Raw genomic sequence first — 13,068 nt, 5'->3', positions numbered from 1 at the left:
TTCAACGAGTTGAGGACAGGGTGCGTGGTCTGTGTCTTTAATGGTTTTATACTCTTCTCGCTGTGTCTTTTCCCTGGTAGTTGACTGCTGGGAAACCCTGTGATTGGTGCTGTAGGACCTGCTCTACTAATAAGATCATCTTCTCTCCTTAGAAGAAGACGAGGAGAGCGAGGAATCCAGTGAAGAGGAGTCCAGCCTGGAGAGCGATGAGGACGCTTCCGGCTCTGAAGACGACGTCTTTGATGACTCCATCTGCCCAACGAGTAAGTTGGGCAAAGGCTCGTGTTCTCTGCCTAGTGGGAATGTGGGCTATCAACACAGAGACGGTCCTTTTCTATATATCCCATAATAACACTTAAGAAGGGAATAGTTTTAAAAATGTATGAAGTAAAGCCTACAAGCATTTTGAGATGGCTCTCTGGGAGAATTATTATCCAGTCCTAATTTAGACAGGTTTTTATTAATAAATATTAATCTATGAAAACAACTACTAATTCAGAGATATGAGTTGTGTAGCAAATTAATTTTGTGGGCAAATGGCAAATTGTACGTCACACACACACACAACACAATATTTTCTTTTTGACAAACTCAATTTTTAAACTCAAATCTGTAATGACACGCCATACCGGCTTTCTAGAACTTGTTAGCAATTTCTTTTTTTTTTTTTTTAAACTAGTGAAACTGTCCCAGAACCATTGTATCAGTATGCTTACAATATTTCTAAATCAATAGTTCAGTGGGGAAAAAAAATCTATTCCATTTTGTTATAAGTTGAATTTCCAGGAATTTTAAACATAGTTTTACTCCGAACTTGGAGATTCTATTTCAAATAAAGCTTAAGTCTTGCTTTAATTTTGAGGACAAAAGCCTCGTAATTAAAAAAAAAAAAATAACTATGTGTATGAAGGTGCTTATGGAGGTCAAAGGCGTAGGATCCCCCAGGCTCTGGGATTACAGGCGGTTGTGAGCTACCTGACAGAGCTACGAGGGACTGAACTCAGGTCCTCTGCAAGGGCAGTATGAGCGCTTAACCACCAAGACATTTCTCCAGCCCAAAGACTGTATATTATTTTAAAATATACAATATTTATGAGTACATTAAAAATCTCTTGATTCACCTTGTTACATTACAGTGGGATTAGAGGGCCTTGTTACATTACAGAGGGATTAGTCTAATGGCCGAGCTGGGCTACAACTAGGGCTCCCAAATCCCACTTGGCTATTGTATTTTGTGGTTGGAGGGAGGGGTCAAACTTAAGCTCTTATTCATGCTAGGCCAGCGCTGTGCTGCTGAGCTACATTCCCAGCCACTGGGTTTCTGAGACTGAGTCTTACTATGTGGCTTAGCCTGGTCCTGAACTTGCAGCCCTCACTCCTCCATCTCCTTATTGCTAGGATTACAGGCATGTGCCACCTACACACAGTTCCAGTTCAATATTCCAATTTCGCATTTTTATCTATTCTTCAGTGTATAACCATGGCTTTAGTGTAACAGCTCAAACAAAAGCATGCACTTGATGCCCATTGTATCTATATCATAACAGCCCCCCCATGAAGGTTTTCATCAACAAAATAAGGACAATTGGGGCATCAGAGATGGCTCATTGAGTAAAATGCTTACCAAAGAAGTGTGAGGACCCGAGTTTGGATCCCAAGAACCCACATAAAGCTGGAAAGGTAGCAGAAACACAAGAACCCCAGATACTCTCGGGCCAGTTAGCCTAATGAATTTACTGGCAAACAACAGGAGACCCTGCCTCAAACAAGGTGGAAAGCATTATTGTGTGACAAAACTTTTCCTGCAGAGACGTAATATACATGTCTACTCACCCAGATAGGCAGCCCATGGTAGACCAAAGTGTGAACACCACCCAAGTCCAATTAGGCAAACTAATGGGGTTTATTGAAATAACTTATGGGGATATGGATAAAAGGCTACTTATAGGAACAGAAATGACTCAAAGACAGCTGGGAACTTAGAGTATACTTCACAGCGTACAGGCGTCTCAAGAGATTGAAGAGTATCCCTTCCAAGGGACTCTGGTCTAAAACTCTTTAAGGCAGCTCAGCTTATTCAAGCTTCTTCCAGGCAAATGGGTCTGGCCTCCGTCATCTGTGCAGCTTGATTTGCCGCAGTCTTCTCTGCAGCTCAGCCTCCGGACTCTGGCAGAGAAAGACTTAGTGAATCTTGTCAGTTTCAGGGACTTCCTGAAGCTACTTGGAGAGTTCCCCAGTAGGGTAGAGTGTTTCAATCTCAGAGGAAACTGTTCCCCAGCAGACAATGATGCTGATGTTGTTCTCTGACCTCCAAACGCCCACATACACACATCTTGTTTTTTAAAAGAAGGAAAATAATTGATCTCACTGGATCTAGTGTGGGTCTGCAAATAGCTGAGGGGAGTTGATGTTGATTCCGAATCTCTAAGCCCCCTGTTTCTAGCACCACTGCATTTCCTGCCATGCGGGGCTGCCTTCTGATTTGAACTCTTTTTAGATTGTGATCCAAATCTCTTTGAACTGGCCCTCCAACTTCGAGAGAAAAGGCTGGACATTGAAGAAGCCTTAGTTGAAGAAAAGAAAATTGTTGATAACCTGAAGAAAGAATGTGATACACTCTCCAAAAAAGTATGGAGGTCTACGTACATTTTGTCTCCTAACATGCTAACCACACCCATATTTCACAGGCTTGACATTGCTAGAACTTCTCAGAGAAGCTATCGACAGCTTTTGAAAGGAAAAGTATCATCTCAGGACCCTCATGACCAGTGTCTCAGCACAAAAGAGATTTATTTGTCCCAGAGGGACAGAGGACAGGGAATAAGAGACAATGACAGAAGATAGAGGATGAGGGAGAAGAGGAAAAGGAGGGGGGGTGTTTGTCCTAGAGGGACAAAGGACTACTGCCTCTGGATAGAGAGGAGCCCAAAGTGGCACAAAGGCAAACGGCAGTTTCTAAAGGTAAAGGGTGCAACTCTTTGACAGGATGAGGTGTTCAATTTTGATTGGACAAGTTACTTAAGGTAGCCAAAAGGGAGCTTTTGACTGCTGAACTTTAATACTTTAATAGCTGTGCCTTGGTAGTGAGCCTCAGAAGGAAGGAAGTGGTCAGGTAAGGGAATAGGCCCTGGATGTTAGCTTTAGGAATGCTATCTAGCAGTGGTTAGCAAGGGAGAGGGAATGGGGAAGAAAGGCAAGGCCTGCCAGAGCCTTAGATCCCTTCAGGGTGTGCTTTGCTGCAGGTGGGAGAAGTGGGGGCGGGGGGGACAGGTGGGAGTGGGATGGCTCTCAGAAACGTGTATTCCTTTCTTCCTGTCAGGCTAGGATGTGTGTCTTTCCCTTCTCCCTCATCCTCTCTCTCCTATCTTTGCGTCTTATTCCCTGCCGTTTGTCCCTCTGGGACACACAAGTCTCTGGGGTGTCTTGTGCAGGTCCTCATGCTGTCACATCCTGTACCGGGTGTGCTTCCTCCCGCTGTGCTGTCATTTACCGCCTTGGCTATGTGTACTTTGACTAAACTGTGTCCCTATCTCTCGTGTGGCTTCCTTCAGGTAAAAGTTGTGGGAACAAACCTGAACGCGGCGGAGGAGGCCCTGGAGGCATATCAGCGGGAGAAACAGCAGCGGCTGAACGAACTGCTGGTTGTCATTCCTCTCAAGATCCACCAGGTGACTCCACCAGGACTCGGGTGCAAACTGGGGCGTTCCTAACCTTTCCCAGAGAGAGATTCACCTGCGCTGTACCTGTACCCTGGCCCTTGGTGGGAGGATTCTGTCTACAAAATGACATCCGAAACTCTCCTCCGCCCTGCAAACTGTTAGCTAAAGCAAAGCACTAAAACACGCACGCTTTTCCGTATGGCCCTCCGTCACTCAGGTCTGGAGGAATGACGTAAGAAGGAGATGGCTGGAAGTCGAGATGGTGGGTCTTGTACTCAGGCCGCTTTCCTTCCATCTTTAATCAGCTGCGAACCAATGAACAGAAACCTTATCTTAATGTCATGAATGTGGGAGGTCAGGACAAGACAGAAATATTCTTTTTTTTTTCTATCTCCATTCATTTTCACTGTCTACTTGAATTATGACTTATATTAAACTGTGGTAATTCATATCCATTCTTAAGAGGGCAAGAAACACTCCAAAAATCAGTTTATTGACATTTTTGTGGGATCTCGATCAAACTGGTTGAGCTACAGGCAACAGTTTGTCATGTCATCCTTGCAATGTCTGTCCTATTGTTAAGGAGCAGATATCAGGTGAGGCTTACTCTAGAGGTTTGCTTTCCCCAAGGAGACCCAATGTGGCTTATTCTTTGATGACGACTTTCTGTTTACCTGGTCGCCTGCCGCTGGGCTGAAAAGGAGAGGTTAGGCAGGGAAGAAGGGCTCCTAACCGGTTGCCTTGCCTTCAGGCTGGCCTTTGGCTGTTTTGGTTCTGATTACTATTTGCTTTGTTCTGTGTTTTGTAGATAGAGTACGTGGTGTTTGGGGAGGTGCCGGATGACCTTTCTGGGACCTTGGTCTTCTCCAGTCACTCCCTGGGGCGACTGCAGGAGCGAATCGTCCAGCTGCAGGAGGAGAACGCCAAGCAGCAGAAACTGAACAAAGAATGCAGGGAGAGGCGGAAGCTGCTCATCCGCGAGAAGAGAGAGATGGCCAAAACCATCCACAGTGAGTAGTTTAGCCAGCGGACTGCTAGCAACACTTAGCTGGTGCAAAAAAGAAAACTAACAAGGCGGATTCCACCTTGGAAAACTGGAACCACAGACCCAGCACCACTGAGGGGAAGCAAAACACCTTTCACTTCCTGTTTTAAAGGGGAAAGACTTCTATTTCTCTCTGTATATGAGAAAATACAGAACAGTGTGGTAGTCTTTTGCGGTACCCGTAGCCAAGCTGGAGCCAGTGCACAGCCCCTCCTCTTTCTAGAACTATGTGCTGCTCCTCCAGCGCTGGTCACACGGTATAGAGGCACCCACGCCCATGTATTTTCACACAGCGTGGACAACTTCCCAGCATACTTCTGTGATGATACTCAGGAGTCTGCGGTGCACCTCTGTACACCCTGGCTCATTATTTATATTGCTTCAGGTAATTTATTCTGTTTAGCTGCTACTGCGATGTCCCGTTTTACGAATACAAGTAACGTATTTGCTTCTCCAGTCATCTCGCGAGCATTTAGGCCTCCTGTACATGGTTCCTTCTGCACACATGCATAACGGGTCTGTGGGTTCTAAGAGCATTTGCCCATTTCTCAGTTCCCCAACATCTTGTCCAAACTGCTCCACAGAGTGACTGAGCCCAGGTGTCCTCCCCAAAGTAGTGTGTAAGGGCTGCTGGGTCTTTATTTGTATCTTTCAGATTCTAGTATTTTTTTTTTTCACAGTCTGGTAGATGTCTAAATATACTTCACTGTGCTTTTTGGCCACAGTTCTTTTGTGACATTGAACATTTTTACAGAGAGTTAGTTATATGCCATTCTTATGTTCCTTGCTATTATGTCTGTCATATTCTTTTGCTCATTTTTTCATTTGCTTTTTTATTGATTTGGGGGAATTCTTAAGATTTTGGTTCATTGTCCATTCTCGTTGGGTCAATTTTTTTTTTAATTTTACATTAAAGTAGGAAAAGGTATCTAAAGTCTGAATATGGTAAATTTATCTATTTATGATGAGCATGTTGTATGTGTCTTTTAAAGAAATCCTTTAAAAAAAATCCTTTTGTTAAAGGTAAGTTTTGGCTGGAAGTAGTAGCGCACGCCTTTAATCTCAGCACTTGGAAGGCAGAGACTGGCAGATCTCTGTGAGTTCAAGGCCAGCCTGCTCTACGTAGTGAGCTCCAGGACAGCCTGGGCTACATAGTGAAACTCTATTTTGAAACAAAACAAAAACTAACAAACAAAAAGGTAAGTTTTGAGGCAGCAATCCCTCTATGGGCTGTATATATAAGAGAAATCAAGTCAGCTTATCAACTGTCTGTCTGTCTGCACAGCCATGGTCAGTGCGGCACTTTTGAAACAGCCAAGATGCAGAGTGAAGCCAAGAGTTCCACCAGCAGATGAGTGGACAAAGAAAATGTGGTACCAACCATAACAAAATTAGTTAAGCATTAGTATTAGCATTAACACTAGTATTAGCAGCCCTGAAAAAGACCAAGATACTGTCATTTTACAACAGTGTAGATTAATCTGGAGGGCACTGTGTTAAGCAAAATAAGCCAGGCCCTGAAGAATAAAACACCATATGATTTTACTAATATGTGGTTACTAAAAAAATGCTGAACTTATCAGGAGTGGTGACACACACCTACTATCTCAACTTTCAGAAAACTTAAGTGAAGAGGGTCACAAATTTGAAGGCAGCCTGGGCTCTATAATGAAGCCCTGCCTCAAAAAATATAAACAAAACTTAGAAGCATAGAGCAGAGTTTGACGGTAAGCAGAGGCCTATTGGGTGAGGTGGGGTGCGTGGGGGAGCTGGTTTCCTTACTACAGAATTTTGAGGAAAAGAGAAATAGATTCAAAAGTATTCTTTTGCATACTACATGGTTACTAGGTAACAACAATGATTGTGTTCTTTAACATTGCTAAGACAATAATAGGTTTTAGAGGCTGGAGAGTTAGCTCAGAGGTTAAGAGCACTGGCTGCTCTTCCAGAGGTCCTGGGTTCGATTCCTAGCGACCACATGGCGGCTCACAGCTGCCTGTAACTCCCTCACACAGACGTGTATGCAGGAAAACACCAGTGCACATAAAATAAAAAGAAGTACATCATAAAACAGAATATATAGATTTTAAGTGTTCTATGTGCTCACAAGGTGGGGTGGAGATGAACTTGTGAAGTAATTTACTTGGCTCAGTTCGACCCTTATCCAATTCACATGTCAGAATGGCATGTTATACCTGATAAATGTAGGCATTTTGTGTCAATGGTTTTTTGAATTATGTTTTTAAATATTCTTCTATTATAAGTGCTACACTGTGTTTGCAATCCACCCGGAATTAAGGTGGTGTGTAACATGCATGCTAGGAAGATAACTCTCTCTTAACATACTTTTTTATAATGTTTGGTTTGTGTAAGTCATGGAGGGTCAAAACAAAATGGATCCAGTGAATATTTCTCCCAGCTTAATGTTGCCAGTGTTGTAGCTGTGCATTCTCTTGTTTTTCTCTTACACAGAGGAAACCACTATTGCCAATTGTGTGTTTAGTGTTCCATTTCTTTAAACACAAACATACGCATGCACTCACATGCACACATACACATGAGCATGCACACACATGTGAACACACATGTCTCTGTGTCTCTGTCTCTGTCTCTCTGTCTCTGTCTCTCTCTGTCTCTCTCTCTCTCTCTCTCTCTCTCTCTCTCTCTCTCTCTCTCTCCTAGAACCCTGAAAAGCTAGTGTACCTTATGTAGCGTATGGAAAAGACTCTTCCGTTTACTATTATTTTCCAAGATTAAATCTGCAGTGGAGCAAATGAGGAGAGGTGTGGGAAACAGAAGGGAGTAGCAAAGAGGGGGAGCAGAGCAGACTAGGCGTGTCTTGCTTGAGAAGGACCACAAGAACTTACTATAATGTTTGGTTGGCGTAAGAATGGAAAGTTCTACAGAGGGCCTGCTCTGTTCTTAATATTAGCTTCTGTAGACATCAATTAGAAAAATCACATAACTTAATAATCTAGGTGGAGCCCAGCAGTAGTTGAGGAGGGACAGAGATCAGAGCGTACAAGCCACTTAGGGAAAATGAGCCCATTTTACATAGAATCGTGGCAATGAAAAAAGCTGCCTGTGAACCAGTACTTTAAGTAAGAAAAGCAGAAGGCAAGCATCCATAGGGGAAATGTTCTTGCTAACAAAAATCTTTATGGTCCTGCAAAGGCTGTCCCTTGGTGTCTTCTTGTTCAGGCTTTGTTCATTTACGGTCGGTTAGGACCACTGCCGAGACTGAGACAGTGACTGTCTTTCAGAAATGGAAGAAACAGTCCGTGACCTAATGATCAGCAAGTTTGGGCGTGTGATCGATCTGGAAGCCCTCCAGACCCTTTCTGTTAACACAACACTTGAAGAACTGAAGATCAAAAAACTTCGAAAGGAGCTGTCGAACGCCAAGGAAATAAGGATGTGGGAGGTGAGGAGAAAGGAAGGGGATGCTGTCGCCATCGTCCTCATCTTTGGCTACATTTGAAGGAGTTATAAAATCCTGGTGATGCTTAACTGGCTCTTGGGGACTATCTGCGCAGCACCCAGGGCGCCCCGTGTCGCTGTGTTTAATGAGAGAGACTTGCCTATCTTGAAGTACCAAATGATGCATTAAAATATATATACTTTCATGGTTTTGGGCGTGGAACCACTGACTGTTCTCTGAGAACTGCAGTTGCTCCACTTAGTAGTTTTGGCCTACTATTCCAATTTGGAGGGGTTGGGGTTGTAGCTCAGTGAGGACAATACTTGCTTAGCCTGTGCAAAGTCCTGAGTCCAATCCCCAGCGCCATTGATCAATTACCCTTATATTGTTATATATATGTGCACACAGCAGCACCATAGTGCATCTGTGGCAGTCAGAGGACAACTTGCTACAGTTGGTTCTCACATTCCACCAAGTGGGTCCTGCGGATGGAATGCAGGTCACTAGGCGCGGCAGCAAACGTTTGATAGTTTCCTCTAATCCAGACCCAATACAATTGTTTCTGCTCACATTTTTATACTGGTTTCGGATTATATTTTGATGTACACATAGTCTTCCCTTTGCATGATTGGCTTTAAATTTACATTCTCCCCCACCCCCACCCCCTAGTTTTAAGGACTGAACCCAAGGCCTAATGCATGGTTGGAAACCACTCTACCTTTGAGCTATGTGCCCAGTGATGGTTTTGAGTGAACTGGATACTCATTTTATTTCCTCTCCTATTCGCTTAGTCCGTGTTCCACCTTCCTTCCCTGGTAGGAAAAGATTGCTCAAGTGCGGTGGGAACTAATGATGAAGACAAAAGAGCACACCAAAAAGCTGCACCAGATGAATGACCTGTGCCTCGAGAAGAAGAAGCTGGACTCCAGGTTGAACACGCTCCAGAACCAGCAGGTGCGTTCCTTTGCAGGATCCAATACCCTGCAGCACACTGGCATCTAAACAGACCTTGACCCTGGACCACTTCCAGGCCATCTGTCCCTGGATGCTGACTATTAGCCAGGTTAGGGCTTCCTGAGTGGGGCTGGTTTTTATCAACTGTCTCTTGCGTGTCACGAGCGCATATGAATACCTATCTATAAACTTCAGCTCAATCTTGGAGAGGTAAGGTAATAGACATAGATAATGCTGCCACTGGTCTCCATGAGTTTGGTTGCCATCAGTCTCCATTTTCAATATGTCGATTTGGCTTGACAGGAAGAGGGCATCTTGAACTGTGGAATCCTACATGTTACCTTATGAAATGCTTACTTTTTTTTTTTTTTGAGGGTTTTTCAACTTGTCATTATGGAGTCCGTACTGAGCCTAAGAATGCACTTACAACAGAGTATGCGACGGGTAGCACTTATTTAATAAACATTCCCCGAACCGAGCCTTGTCCTCTAGTGGCCCGACATCTCCTATAATGTCCGCAGAAACATCAGTTGTCTTGCTTAGTCAACCCTGTATTATTTTATTTAAGCATCCTGGAAATAGTTTAAGCCAGGTGTTTTCAAATTATGGTCCCCTGAGGACCAGCATCTGCATCAGCTGGGAACTTGTTTGAAATTTGAGATGAGAAAACCACAGGCCACAAGGGTGGCACCTGGGAGCCGACATGTCTTCTTTGTAAGGTTCCGGAGAATCGCAGGTTTTCAGCTAGGAACAAAGAAAGATCATACCTTAAGGTCTCGTGTGCTTCAACTTTATGCATAGTTCATGGCTCTTTTAACATTGTTCCTTGAAATGTCTATAAAAGGAACACTGCCTCTAAACAGGCAACCTTCGCAGCAGATTTTTAGCTGTGCTAGAAGTCACTCTCATCTTGTGAAAGACTTCAGCTAGACCCCAGTGTGAAGGACTCCTCTCCCACCTTAGGTCCCCTTAATTTTTCTTATCTTTGTGTCTGGCCTCAGGCCTAGTGATGAGCTCGCCAAGTCCAGGGGCGGGGGTGGGGGGGGGTTGGGGGGGTTGGGGGGGGAGGGACTGATAGAGGGTTCCAAAGCAAGGTTGAATTTCAAAAGTTGTCAAAGGCACACATTTTACGAGTGAGACTTTAGTGGAGAAGCAGCGGTCTTCCAAAGAGGCAGTAGCTATTTAGATGGACTGTAAGTGATACATTTTTTTAAAAAAAAACTTTTCCCCGAACAGGGAAATGCCTTCCAGGGCCCTCGGAAAGCAGATATAGTGGCAAGGCAGAAAATCACCGAACTGGTCCAAAGCCAATCAGAACAGATCTTGACCTTAAAGGAAGAGATTGCTCTTTTGCGGAAGAAGGGGGGTCTTATCCTCCCGCCCATCACGTCCACACAAGAGGATGAAGTGAAGTCCGCGGATGCTTAAGTTTGCTGTCTTCTCATTTCCACCCAAGAGTTCCAGCAGAATTCACCAGGCCTACTTCCCCATCACCATCGACAATCCTCCCACTATAAAGTGAACCACAGTGAGAGCGTGTAAAAAGGATCATGCCGTGTGAATTAACAGTATTTCTCCAGGTTAGAAATCACTGTGACATTTGGCGTGCAGTTATGACTGTGTTAAGACAAGTTAAATGTCTTTAGCCTAGCTGGAATATGAAAAAGGCTGAATCTTGTGGTTGTAAGAAAGCAGCTGTTAGATACTAGTGTTTTCAGAAAAAAAAAATGTTTTTCCAGTATTCTGAATATTTTGCCATTGGCAAGAAAAACTATTATTCAGCAACCCATGAGGAAACTTCCTTTTCTTAGTCCTTGGATCTTTAGAAAATAAACTGTTTGTGTTAAATAGTCTGTGGAAGGACATAAGAGAAAAACAGCAAACCATCTCTTGCCAATAATAACTTAGAATAAGAAATGCAAATGTGAGCGTTGCTATTGTTGACTTCCTAAAGCAGTTATTTGAGGGCTGGGGCCTGAGGAAATGCAGACAAACTCTGTAAAACAGCTCACTTTGGGTTGGCAGAGGCAGCTTCCTGAGTCACCCACAGTTTCTGCACACTCCTTAAATCTAAGGCGCACATTTTCCAAAGTAAGTCAGTCAGGGAAGCTGGTCTCTAGCTAGGCTCTGTGAGACTCCATCAGAAGTCCTGACACTCCCCGCTAGCCTTCCCGTGCCTTCTGTCAGGATTCATCTGAGTCATTACTGGTTCGAATCCACACAAGAAAGGGATGAAATGGATTTTCATCCTTCTGAGGGACTGAATGTAACAGCCACTTTTGCCCATGTGCGACATTTTAAACTCAAGTGTGTGCTTCCAGTCTCAGGCAAGGCTTATGGACATTCGTGGTTGTACCCCTAACAGACTGATCCTCCTGGTACGTGGTATCCTGCTAGTAGTGACACTTTGGATTCCCAGGTGTATGGTTCGCCCCTGTACCGTAAGTCTCTACTGTGGAAGAGGCTGTGCTGGAGCCTTTACAAGTTTCTGTACGGCACATCTGTGAACACAGTTGCCAGCAATATAGACAGATATGTCTTTGCCTTTCCATGATGTCAGAATTTATTGAACAATAACATATTCATGAGGAGCATCAGTTTTATTGACTGCAATTTATTGAGTAGTCACAGTGTTCTCCATGGCAGGGTGTTGGTATTTGAAGCCTTTGACTATACCCTTAATGACTAATATTAGAGCTCAGGCCACAGGCTAAGCTTCACATGGTAAAATGCCATCTTTGTGACCACAAAGAAGTTAGAGGCCACGGGTTAGTCAGAGCTCAGAGGGTTCTTACTAGAGGCAGCAAGGGGGCTGACGCCAACACAGAGAGTCACTGCAAGTGGTCAGATGTTACAGAGGCCAGTTGGAAGCCAAGGCCAGATGAACCAAGTCACAGGATCCAGCCCAATTAGCTGTCTGGAAGCAACATTGGGGTTTGAGTTCAGCAGCAGAAATACTGGGCTTTTGATGCAAGGCTCAGGGTTGGGTCCAGATGGACCAATGGCAGCATCATAGTAGAAGCCTCTAGAAAGCTCTGTATGTCAATAAACCCTGGCAATTTTGGGTGGGGGTTGGTAAAGGAGTGTCAGATGACTGGTTAAAGGTTGTGGATATCACAGCATTAGGTGTCCTTTTTATGGTGTCTCGGTGAGGGTTGAAGTGTATCCAGTACTCTCTTGGGCTTGGTTTTTCTGATAGAGTTCTAACATGTCCATGTGTCTATGTGCTCCGTGTCCACGCTGGTAAGTTGGTAGGTAGTACCACTTTACTTGAAAGAATAAGTTACTTAGAGTCCGCTCCTCATGGTTCCGGTTGGACATGGTAGTGTCTGTGTGTACATGCAAGGCATGAAGATTCTACCTCTGAACTTTTACTGCTCTTGTAAAAGGTGGGAGACTAAAGGCAAGGCCACCCTAAAAGCCAATATGGAGTAATTTAAAGTAATGGAGCCTTTCATTAATTAAAGCAAACAGGTGCTAATCATAGCATTCATTTCTCGTTGGTGTGCAAAAATTTGCCTCAAGACTTGGTTTTAAAAATATGCTATCACAGGGCTGGAGAGATGGCTCAGTGGTTAAGAGACCCGGGTTTGATTCCTAGCACCAGCATGGGAGTTCACCGCTGTCTGTAACTCCAAGATCTCTGACACCCTCACACAGACATACATGCAGACAAAACACCAATGCACATAAAATAAAGACAAATTATTTAGAAATACATTTAAAAATGTGTTACCTCACCAGAGGTTCTACGGTTTGTGGGGCTCAATCTGTGGTAGCAGATTGGATAAACAACATCCTCAGAAGCTCCGGGGGGAAACTCCTTCAGAGCCTGACTGTTCAGAATGAGCAACAGGTGGCTGTTGCTTTCAGTGGAATTCAACAAAATCCACTTTTGACAATTAATTTAGATCATGAAGACATAAAAGCCTTTTTTTTTTTTTTTTTTTTTTTGCTTTTTTCAAAAACGATCTTCCACCAGTCTGGCA

At 43.9% G+C, this 13,068-nt stretch overlaps 1 protein-coding gene across 1 annotated transcript in view; it reads left to right on the top strand.

Annotated features, from left to right (window-relative positions):
• Positions 1–11,674, top strand: part of CFAP44 (cilia and flagella associated protein 44) — a 71,621-nt gene extending 59,947 nt beyond the window's left edge. Inside the window, exons 29-35 of the mRNA XM_084802068.1 lie at positions 153–263; positions 2,498–2,628; positions 3,552–3,668; positions 4,468–4,669; positions 7,968–8,128; positions 8,945–9,079; positions 10,316–11,674. Coding sequence (XP_084658194.1) covers positions 153–263; positions 2,498–2,628; positions 3,552–3,668; positions 4,468–4,669; positions 7,968–8,128; positions 8,945–9,079; positions 10,316–10,507 — 1,049 coding nt within the window. The 3' untranslated portion in view covers positions 10,508–11,674. The remainder of the gene's footprint in view (positions 1–152; positions 264–2,497; positions 2,629–3,551; positions 3,669–4,467; positions 4,670–7,967; positions 8,129–8,944; positions 9,080–10,315) is intronic.
• The last annotated feature ends 1,394 nt before the right edge of the window (positions 11,675–13,068 follow it).

The sequence above is a fragment of the Acomys minous genome (assembly GCF_964271855.1).
Source record: "Acomys minous genome assembly, chromosome: 11".
Classification (NCBI taxonomy): Eukaryota; Metazoa; Chordata; class Mammalia; order Rodentia; family Muridae; genus Acomys; species Acomys minous.
This window is presented reverse-complemented; position numbering and strand designations above follow the sequence as displayed.